The 11,158-nt window shown below is 44.9% G+C and overlaps 1 protein-coding gene across 2 annotated transcripts; it reads right to left on the reverse strand.

Annotated features, from left to right (window-relative positions):
* Positions 1–990: 990 nt before the first annotated feature.
* On the reverse strand, positions 991–10,696 carry Sult1c3 (sulfotransferase family 1C member 3). 2 transcript variants are annotated; one of them, XM_075978867.1, is made up of 8 exons: positions 10,525–10,696; positions 7,463–7,610; positions 5,658–5,665; positions 4,702–4,799; positions 2,755–2,881; positions 2,450–2,544; positions 1,325–1,505; positions 991–1,103 (listed from the first exon to the last, which is right to left on the reverse strand). In XM_075978867.1, exons 1-8 carry the CDS (start codon positions 10,694–10,696, stop codon positions 991–993), a joined length of 942 nt encoding a protein of 313 aa, XP_075834982.1. The 2 variants fall into 2 exon arrangements, with proteins under 2 accessions (XP_075834982.1, XP_075834983.1); XM_075978868.1 differs by lacking the exon at positions 5,658–5,665 and having other exon boundaries at positions 7,482–7,610.
* Between the last annotated feature and the right edge of the window lie 462 nt (positions 10,697–11,158).

Here is an 11,158-nt window from a genome sequence, read left to right on the forward strand (position 1 = left end):
TTGAAAGCCAATGCCATCATGCATGACACAGCTACAACCCAAAAGGTCTCTGGATAATTTGTGGGCCATTTGATAGGTCAAAGAGTGTTCTCAGCAGTTCTTATTGCTCATATAACCCTGAAGATAGTGGAACTTTGTACATGCAGTATGTTTCAGGGATTTCCTGGCAGCTCCTAAAGGCTCTCTCACCTTACTGTTTGTTCCTCAACACCAGTGCATTTGCCTAGATTATGAAACAGCTAACTCACTCTTCTCTTGTCCCTCTAGATTTGCCAGTCTTCAGAACTCAGACTTCAAACAGTGGGCCTGCTTGGTTTTGGTGTGGTTTGCATGTGTCCCAATGCTCACATATTGGAAACTGAATCACCAGTGCAATGGAGTTAGGATGTGTAAACACATGATCTTGGGAAATAGTTATCACAGGTTCTTGAGAAAAGCATGAATTTGAACCCCTTCCCCACTCCTCTTCCATATTTCATCACGGGATGATGCAATAAGAAGGGCCTTGCTGATGTGGGTCCTTTGAATTTAGTCACTCAGCCTTCAGAATGGTAAGAAATATTTTTTATTCTTTACAAACTATGTGTTTTGTTATAGTATTGCACAACAGACAAAGACAATTGTTGAGAAAATCAGCTATCCTTCAATTAATATTCAGCGCTCATTTCTCATTCTCTTTGCTTTTCTTGTTTACTTTCTTATGTTGAAATCCTGTTATCATGTATGTCTATTCATGAGTTTTGCCTAAGCACATTAAATTCCATGGTTGTGTAGTAGGTATCAGTGAAAATTATCACATACTGTAACAGAAGTCATTCTGTACAGGGTTTGATTACATTTTGATGAAATAGTATGATAGGACCTACAGAATTGGCCAACAGCTCAGGGATAGAGGAATGATGTTAAATATATTTTAATATGAATCTCAAATGGCTAAAAGATTTAGTCAGAAGATCTATCTCCCCTCCCCCAGCCCCAACTCCATTGCGCTCAGATCTCTGTGCGGAAAGTAATAGTGCTCCCCGCCATCTTCGTTTTGTAGTCTTCATCAAAAGCTTCACTTTGTGCCACAGTAAAGTAGTTCTTCCAGTCTCCAGGCATCCCTGAAACAAAGCGAAATCTTAGGGATTGCTGCAGGTCCAGACGGAGGAGAGATTATACATCCCTAGGCCCTATACCAAGATAAGCAGGTACCCGAGTCACCTCTCCAAATCTACAGCAATTAACAAAGCAAGCCAGGTAGCATGGGATATCATGGGAAAACACAGGTTGGTTATAGGACCACGAGACTTATTTGGCACCTCAGGATGTCAATCTCACTCACCTTTCCTCATGAAAGGGGAGATAGAGTGGTCCATGATGCTGGCGGGTAGAGTGGTATAGTTGGCCATCGGGTTTTCCTTCATTACATCAAAGGAGGTATGATAGATGATTTTATTTAGAACTTCCTCTGATATGTCTTTTTCCAGGAATTTTACAATCTTCTCAATTTCTCTCTTTGGGTCCTGTATGTGGAACAGGTATGCAAAATAAATAATTTTGGTTTTCCATTAATGATTCGGTTTAGTCAGTATAGACAATATTTGGAAAAAGGATGTGTCAAGGTATCAATTATCTTAAGTAGTTTTAGTGCATGACACTGTCTGTCTCGGGTTCTACTCCTGCCATCCAGGAGAGTAACTTGTGGCAGGGGGCAGATGTCTCTACAGACAGTACCTGGAACCTTGAGAGAGGAATGATGGCATTTACTGGGTGACAGGGATTGTTTAAAGATCACAGAGGCTAGGTGGGTTTGTGTGACCGTCTTTGGGCTATTGGCTATCGCAGCATAGAAGAAGGGACTGTGAGTTATCAGAAGTCTAATGAGAGAATGAATAAAAGTTATCATAAAAGTTGTCAAGTTGAGTCAGGGATGTGAACTGTTGTAGCTTGCCTCATTCTCATCAGAAGCAAGGAGCTGATCTTCTGGTTAAAGCACAAATTCTTGGCTTTGGTAGAAGACATTGCTCTGTAACTCGAGCACACCAGTCCACAAGATTTTGAGAGAAGACTTGTGGTCTACTCATTCATAATAAAGCAGAGAGAGGGGTCAGTTCAGTACCCCCACTCTATGTCTCTAATTCTGCCACTGTTGACATGGACTAGACCCTAGATAATGATGGACTTCATGGGTGTGGGAGAGGGAAAATTAAGCCAAACTTTTTAAATACAACTTTGTGCACTCTACAGCTATGACTGAATAAATCTCTACAATCACTTTGTGAGACAGACAATGAAACATAGCTCGGGATATCAGAATAAGTCTTGCTCTGCTTTTTAGGAAGGAAAGAGAAAACTTAGAGAATGTCTTTCAAGGGTCTTCTGCAGGCAAGCTCACATCCCAGGGTGTCACTGGGATATTAGTATATGAGGATGTGGGAACACCCAGTGGAGATCACACTGGCCTCACCTCTTTCATGTCTTCATAGAAGAGGTAGAGAATGCGGTGCTGGTCTTTCACATCCCACCATCCCTTTACATGGTCATACCAGGAGCCCCACAGCACTGAGGAGGAAAGAGATGGACCGTCACTACCACCTTAAAACTCATCAAATGAGGGTGACTGTGCTAAATAAAAGAGGACAGTTGATAGATAAAAATGAAATGCATTTACTCCCTTGAAAGACCTTGAGGGATGTAAATATCTGCCGAGAATCTGGTCTGTTGTCAGCACCTGGCTTAGGAAGTAGAAGGGCACAGTTTTCTTCCGCTCACCTTTTCCAGCTTTGAATGTTTCAACGTATTCTTCCCATGTACCAGGGTCAGGCAGCATTTTATTCATTCTTGAGAAATGGTAGTAAGATACCAGGCAGTCCTTGGCATTTCTGGCCACATAGATAATCTAGGTTTGTTTAGCAAAGAGAGTGGGAGGAAGAGAGGAAACAAGATAGAAAGCTATCATTTGTGTTCTTTAAGGGTATTTTCCGTATTGCAGACTAACTTATTGGAGGAATTGGGGTGGGCTTGTGTTCTTATGATCAGCATGAGCACCCTTTCTAATATGCTCACAAACCATTCGGTAATGTAGCTGTAATCTTAGCATTATAACTAAGTATATCCTTTTTCTATCATAAAGGCATGGTGGTTTATATGGTAAATATTGCTGTTGCCCTAAACTATCTTGGGGAATAAGGAGGCTGCCTGCGGTGCTTTGGTTCAGTTATGATAAAATGCTGCATGCTGTGTGTCTTATAAACAACAGAAACTAATTTCTCACAGTTCTGGAGTCTGGAGAATTGAAGATAAAGTTGTCAGCAGATTCATTGTCTGGGAGAAGACCCACCTCCTCACAGATGGCCATCTTTAATAAAGGTCCCAACCCCATTTATGAGGCTCCATGTTCATAACATGATCACTAAAGACAGGGCTTAAAGGGAGATCCTTAGGGCATTGAGGGTTTATTGTGGATCTTTCCTTCCCTCTCCCTCTTTCCTGGTCTCCCTAGCTCCTTGTTTCCCTCTCTCCCTGTCTTTCCTTTCTACTTTGAGACTCGACTTCTCACCTTGGACCCCATTCCCACCATGCTGCTATTCTTACTAGAGGTCCAATCACAAGCACTGCCTAATCTTGAAATCGAACCTCCAGAGCCAGGAACCAAAATCAACATCTCCTGAGTTCATCAGTAGGTTGTGGCAGGCATTTTGCTGTAAGTAGCACTTCAAAGCTTCTTATCTGTTATAAGCACATTAGTGTCTTCTAAAGCACTTGTGTCTAGTGCCTCACCTGCTTGTCTCCCTCCCTGTGAATCACCTGAATGTGTGCTTTCCCCGCTGCACCCCCTCCAATACTCTCAGCCCTGCATGACTGTTTTTCCGCTCCCTTTCTTGCCTCTGGATTTCTATCAAATGTTCATGAAAACACTTAGGTACCCAAAAAGTGTGAGGCAACTACAGTCTCATTACACACACACACACACACACACACACACACAAAATTACATTACATTGCAGGGGCTCTTGTATGCCAAACAAGTGATTTCTGATTTAATCTTTAGTCCCTATTTTGCATAATATTCCTATGCTGGGTATTGTATTCAAGACCCAAGAGACTAGAAACAAGAGAAGTCCTAGGCAAAGGGAATATATGCAAAAGTACTTAAAATACAGAATACAAAGTCAAATATAATTTCTAAGAATATGATAACTTATATTAGTTTTTTGTTGGTGCTGTAATAAATGATCATATATACAGTGTCTGAAAAAATTATATGCATTATCTTGGTGTCTTGGAGGCCATGTTTTAGTGGGCTAAAGCGAAGGTGTCAGCAGGGCTGGATCCTTTTGTTGACTGTAGAGAAAAATTCATTTTTATAGCTTCTCATGTCGGAGATGGCCTGCATTCTTAGCTGCCGACCCTGCCCTAGAAACACTCTTTTCTTCTTTCCTTGCTGCATCTTCTGCATCTGCTGGCTTCTTCTATAAATTTCACCTGTGGTAAAAATCTAGGCCCCAGATAACAACCCCTGCTTTGTTTCATTGACTTCTCTCTTTTAGCATGGGCTAGCTGGCACAGAGGAAAACTTCCAATCATACCTGGCAACCATATTCTGAAGGAAAGGTGGGTGCAGAAAGGAGTGTGTGGGCCTTGGGATAATGGCACCACCTGCCTTATAGTTTCCACTGGTTGTTTCTGTTTTAATGAGTAAAACTGGGCTGTTCTTACCTTTGAGTTTTCTTTCCAGAAGGAAGGGGGCAGCATCTGAACAGGAAGATGAGTCTTCAGGGTTCGAGGTGAAGGCATTTTGTTAGCCAGATCCAGACCTAGGAAATAATATTACATTGCTCAGCCAGATGTTTCTCCCCAGTTACGTAGATCCAATGTTGTGTTAAACACTGGAAATTGTATTGGCCAAATGATTGACTCTATGGTCTTACATATGGAAGTCCTATGTCTTCCTCCCTCCTGATAGCAGCCTTCCAGTTTATCCTAGAGGACCCTACACAGTGATGGACGGAACTACTCCTTGAACAGGACCCCTTAGTTATGCATATCTCTTGCCCTTTACCTAAACTTAGATCCCATGTCAGGAATCTGAAGATGGACTGGGGAAAGGGGCGTCACTGGAACTTTTCACTTGTTGTATGGTAGGCTCTGAGCTATAGTTATGCCATCTCGTAAAAGTGTTCCTAAGAATACTTAGTGCTAGAACTATGTTGGGTAAATTGGTCTCTGGAGCAGACATAAATTCCTATACAATGAGTTCCTGACCTCAAAGCTATAAGAAATGCCTGACTACTGAACTGCTATCTCTCCACCTGCTTGCTGCAGCTGTCTATGGGTGCCTTCTCTATACATCACAACTGAAGTCTTTGCAATCAAAAGTTTGAAAAAGTTGGAGGCTGTAGCTGTTTCCCACCACTCTGTCTGGGACAGCCCCACTGGTACTGAATAAAGATCTTATTCAATTTGACGTATTTGGGGCCTCTCAGGTGTTTTCTTTCTTTCAACCCCTTAGCAAAATTCCCAAGGAGACCCCTGGCTCCTAAGATGGGTGCCTCTTAGGAAACGGGAAGGGAAAGGACTGAGGGTCCCAGGGAGGTACCTGAGAGGCTACTCCTCAGCTCCAGGAATTCATCACCTCCCACCAAGATGTCCCCTAAAAATTTCAAGGAGTTCACCTGAGTACCTGCGTTCAGGAATACCTGGAGGTAACATAAACTAAGGTTTCAGGCTTCTAGTAAGTCTGGGGAGCCAATCAGGGGACTTGTGGGAAAAGCTGGCAACAGTGTAAGAATCCCTAAGTCCAGGATGTGGCCTGGATAGCACCACAAATCCCCAGGATCTCGTTTGTCTTGGTGGCCACCCATCTGCGTCCTGTGTTTTGAATTCATTTCTGTTGTCTCTGTCCCTTACCTGTGTTTCTATGCCCCATGAATCATTTCGAATTGTAGGTAGCCATGGAAAACTAAACCTCATTGATGCTCTCAGCCTCCACCTTCGAATGCATGTTACAAAACTTTAAATTGGTTCCAGAGCATGAGAATCAGAATGTAGAGTCAGAGTGTGGAGTCCACTCCTCCAAGGGAACTCTCTGTTCACTTTGCAAATTGGATTGGTCAGCCTCCAGTGTGGGATGGTCTGATACTGTATCATTCAGTATGAAAACTGCTGCCAGGGCTCAGTCTATCATCCTAGGAAGACAAGGATCAGTTTCCCTACATTTGAGCATGGCTGGATATCCTGGAAACACAACCTTCCTGGATGCTAGAGTACAACAAACATGGGATCCAGAAGATCTGAGCAGTAGAAAAAGCCTTCCAAAGGGGCTGAGGACCCCTGACCCCGAGTCTTCACAACCCTCTTCTCCTTCACTGTGACTCCTCCTGAACCCACTGTCCTCGACTCTGTCCTTAGCTTTTCCTGTACCTGCAGGGGGTCCTTCAATGCCCTCCCTCCCCACTCTTGGCTGTACCCCTGACTCACCCATCCTCATGGAACAACCCATCCCAGTTCCCTCTATGGGTCCGTGGCTCCTCTCATAAGGGAAGCCACGGTGATGTGGCTCCATTTATGGTCTATGATCCCTTTTCCACCAGTGATCTTTATAGCTAGAAACATCAAAACCTCTCCTTCTCCGATAAACCCCAGGTTTAATTTCTTTCCTGAGACATTATTTTACAATCAGCAGCCTACCTGGGATGACTGCCAACAGCTCCAAATGCTCTCTACCCCAGAAGAGAGAAACAGAAGATCCAGAAGGAAGCAAGGAAATTCATAGCCTCTGAGGACTCTCTCCATTCTGGAAACTGCCTTCTCTTCTACCAGACCTCAACAGGACTCCAACCCTGACCAAGGTAAGAAGACTCTCTACCTATTGTTGGACTTTGATGAATGGCCTCCATAATTCTGCACAGAAGCCCACAAATTTGTCTAATATTAGTGACATTTTACAAGGATCTCCTGCAACTCCTGCCATGTTCCTGGAGAGGCTGTTAGAAGCTTCCCAGACCTCTACAACCACCGATCTGAAAGGGCCAGCAAGCAGGTGTACATCCTTAAGCCTCTGGAGGCAGTGACAGGAAGATCACTGAGTTCAAGGATCTCTAAGTCAAGGCCAGCCTGGTCTGCAGGGTAAGTTCCAAGACCACCCGAGGCTCCATTGCTTCTCCCTAGTGCCTTCCTGGGAGAGCAGTGTTTAACTTTCAGATTCTGGGGACATACCTACTCCAAACTATAGCCCATTCCTTCATGGAGCTGTTATACATGCATAGCATTCCAGATGCTTACACACCACACCGTAGGATGTGTGCCTTGTGCTACCAAGTCATTCATCTTTAGGGAAAGGAATTCTGTGTGTTGACCTAAGCTGCTTTCACACCCCTTTATGTTTCCATTTGAAAATGCTTTCTAGAAGGAAGACTGTAGAAGACATACCCACCTGAGGTGTAAACTGACCCTGCACAGTGGCCACAGTCCACTGCACCCCAGTGGGGGGAACTCACCCGAGTTGAGGGGTGGAGGCAAAGTCCACTCGAGGAAAGGGTGGCGGTCAAAGGTGTTGGCACGCTGGCACTTTTGCACATCCCCATCGTTTTGGATCATGTCCACAATTTCCTGTGTCCAGGTGGTCCCTAGATGTTATGTAACACCCGTTATCTTCAGTTCTACCCAGTTGTGGCACAATTCAATCCTCTTTAGTCAATTACACACATACTCAGCTACATTCAGGTTTGCTGGGTGCTGAGTAGACTCAGTTTACCTGTTACATTCTCTACACATTCTGTGTGTGTTTGGGGGAGGGGCTCCTCTAAACACTAGTGGCCCTTTGTGCTCATTGTCACCCTGTGATTGCAGTGTATGCTTTCTTACGTCCCCTCTGTCCTCTTTCTCATTGGCACTCAGCAAAGCACTTTCCCCCCCTAAATGGAGTTTGATTGAATAAATATGGCGTCGGGCAAATATGGGTTGATGCACGGATGAGTTAGCCAATGCATCGGCTCTAACAAGCTGATGGTCCTCTTGGAGGAGACAGGACAAAGACTGCTTCTTGCCCACCTACCACCCACTCTTCTCTTTCTGATTAAGAGATCCTCCCATTCTAGTTAGGTAATTAGCTACTCGAGTCAAAGGTCAGAGTTTTTAGTCTTCCTTGCACCAGGACCCAGTCACCACTTTTGGTGTCTCTGTTCCTATCAGATAAACCCAATACATGAGGGATACACACAGCCAGGATGGGGGACGGGGATGTGCTGGAGGCACGCACAGGAATGTAAGGTTGTTATTTACTCCCGAAAGGCCAGAGAGGCTCAGCTGAGTAGAACTATGGCAACTTTGGCATGAAGAATGGAAGTAGGGATAGCATATTGCCTGTCACAAGAAGGAAGTATTCTTGGGAGGGGAACAGCGCAGGTGTGGTTCACACCTGGAAGTATATGTAGGGTTCATGGGAAACTGATAGTGTTTGGTTGGAAGCCTCACCCCAGCCCCTGGCACCCCTATACCCAAAGAGACTGGGATGTTTGGTTGAAAGCGTCACCCCAGCCTCTGACATCCTTATATCCAAAGAATCTGGAATGTTTGGGTCCAGGCTTTGCCCCAGCCCCTGGCATCTGTATATCCAAAAAGTCTGGAATGTTTGGGTGGAAAGTTCCATACCAAGCAGCTCCCCTGGGAGTTGCCTCAGTCCAGACTGTACCTCCAAGAAAACCTGCCGAATGGTGACCCCTCCCCAGAGAGGCTCAATATCACTCCCACAGGGTATTTAAACTGCCCCCCTCCATTGAACAAATGTGTTTTTCCGGTCTTCCTTCCCCATCTCCTCTCTGAGAGGGCTTGGAAGGCTGCCCGGGAGCGATAGTATCCATTAAACCTGGGCTTGCTCTAATTCTGTTTGATTTAGTCTGATTTAGATTATTGCATCTGCAGAGCGGTTTATTGGGATGAAAAAACTTTTCAGATAGGTGCTGAGAGAAATGCTACCTTAAAGTCAGAGAGGAGGGGGAGAGATGGAAGGCAGGAGAGAGTACGTGTTTGTGTTTGGGACCATTGCACAGAGGGTCTTGCAGGCGACTGTGTGATTTTCGAGGTGGACTGATCTAAAATTTCTGCTCTAAGGGGGAAGTGCAGTTTATGCTCAGATAGGGGGAAGTTAGGGACCTAAGCCAGGAAGTCGCATGTCCAGTGAAAACCAGACAGAAATGGAAAGCCTGTCTTTAGCAGCTGGAGGGTCTGCTTGGAAACTCCTAAGTTGGATGTTGACCCGTGAGGTGAACAACCAGGGTGGAGATGACAAGGAACGTGAGGCTTAGTGCCTGGGGACAGCAAAGGCTCCAGAGCCTCTGGTGGATGGCCCTTTCCTGGAATTCAAATGTATCTTATTGTCATAAGTCCCTCTTGCAAAGTCAAACATCCAAACTGTTAATTTCATCACATTGTGTGGAATGATGAAAAAATGTGGGTGGGCAGGTTCTGCTGGTCATTAACCTCTGTCTTCCCAAGGCGGTTTGTTCCTTCGCGCTCCCCTCTGCTCATGCGCATGCCATTCTTTGTGTTCCCCATCCTTTCCCCGTGAACCCCTCTTCATTCCCTGGGATCTAACCACTGGTTCTCCTCCTCCATCTCTCCCTCAGTGGGGGTACATGTGCTCTCAGCACCGCTACCTGGCTGCCTGTGCTCAAGTCCGTGCCAATCTAGGCCACTGAAAGGCTTAGAAGTGCTAGGGAAGTGAATCGAGAAGGATGGCCCGGATGGTAGGATTTGCCCTAAGAATTTCCATTCTTTCCCAGCGTCTGTGCTTTTAGGACATTTTGTAATTTCACCAAGTCTTTGGGGTGGGGGTTGTGAGGTTTGGTCCATCTCTGTCTTTCTTTCTTAAAGGAGGATCCTGTAGGGTGAAGCATGGATACTTCACCCTAGGAGTCGGGATGTCCCCCTGGCCCAAGGGACCTGTTTGGCTGAAGCCCCACACCTTCCTCTTTTTAAATTTTTTTTTATTAATTTTATTGAGCTATACATTTTTCTCTGCTCTTCTCCCTTCCTCTCTCCTCCCCTTCTACCTCCTCCCATGGTCCCCATGCTCCAAATTTACTCAGGAGATCTTGTCTTTTTCTACTTCCCATGTTGATTAGATCCATGCATATCTCTCTTAGGGTCCTCATTGTTGTCTAAGTTCTCTGGAATTGTGAATTGTAGGCTGATTTTCTTTGCTTTATGTTTAAAAACCACTTATGAGTGAGTAACTGTGATAATTGTCTTTCTGGGTCTGGGTTACCTCACTCAATATGATATTTTCTAGATCCATCTATTTGCCTACAATTTTCAAAATGTCATTATTTTTTTCTGCTGTGCAGTACTCCATTGTATACCATTGTATAAATGTGCAAACTGGTATAGCCCCTTTGGATATCAGTATGGCAACTGCTCAGAAAATTAGGAAACAACCTTCTTCAAGATTAGCAACACCATCCTCTTTTAATCAGGATGCCTGTGTCAGGAAGCCCTTGATCCATGGGAGTGGCTTTGCCTGGTACCATTCCTTGCACCCACCTGCCTTTGCATAGGTCGCAATGAGGAGGTCATCTGGCTTTGCTTGGAAGTTCCAGATTTTGTCCCAATTATCACTTATCATCTTGGACATGAGGATCCCATTCACCTCTTTGGTTTCTGCCTCCGGGTGCCGTTCTTCCAGATGGAGGTTTTTCATTTCTTCCGAGGACATCTTGACAGATTCTGTGGGAAGGTGAATCGATGTCACTTCTAATACTTGGGCTTAACTTTGAAAGCAATTGTCTTAGGTGGTCAGAAGAGAGACTAGCATGCTTTGTATTCGTTTAGCAAGAACAGTAAAATTGTGGGCCCAAGGGGCATTTAAAAGAGCTTGGTTTAAAGAAACAAGCATCTCTAGGGGGCAGCTATCAAGGAGGAAGGTAACCTTGGAGGAATCTGCCATTTTTGGAGCCCTCCTGTCTGAGACCTGAGAGATAGGTAGAGCTTTGTAAATCATTGAATCACATGCCTTCCTGACTGGTATACCTGTGGTGGTTGAAAGAAAATGGCCCCCATATGCTCATATGGAGTGTGATGATAAGGAGGTGTGGCCTTGTGGGAAAAAGGGTATCACTAGGGTGGGCGTTGAGGTTTCAGATGCTCCAGCCAGGCCTAGCAGTTTAGCCTCTTCCTG

Source organism: Microtus pennsylvanicus, chromosome 7 (assembly GCF_037038515.1).
Source record: "Microtus pennsylvanicus isolate mMicPen1 chromosome 7, mMicPen1.hap1, whole genome shotgun sequence".
NCBI lineage: Eukaryota > Metazoa > Chordata > Mammalia > Rodentia > Cricetidae > Microtus > Microtus pennsylvanicus.

Excerpts from the sequence above, each read along its gene's own strand:
- Sult1c3 (XM_075978867.1), bottom strand. The coding sequence starts at position 10,696 with ATGTCCTCGGAAGAAATGAAAAACCTCCATCTGGAAGAACGGCACCCG. Across the intron at positions 1,506-2,449 it reads TCTATGAAGACATGAAAGAG|GACCCAAAGAGAGAAATTGA; the intron begins GTGAGGCCAGTG and ends TTCCACATACAG. Across the intron at positions 1,104-1,324 it reads CTCCCCTTTCATGAGGAAAG|GGATGCCTGGAGACTGGAAG; the intron begins GTGAGTGAGATT and ends GCTTTGTTTCAG.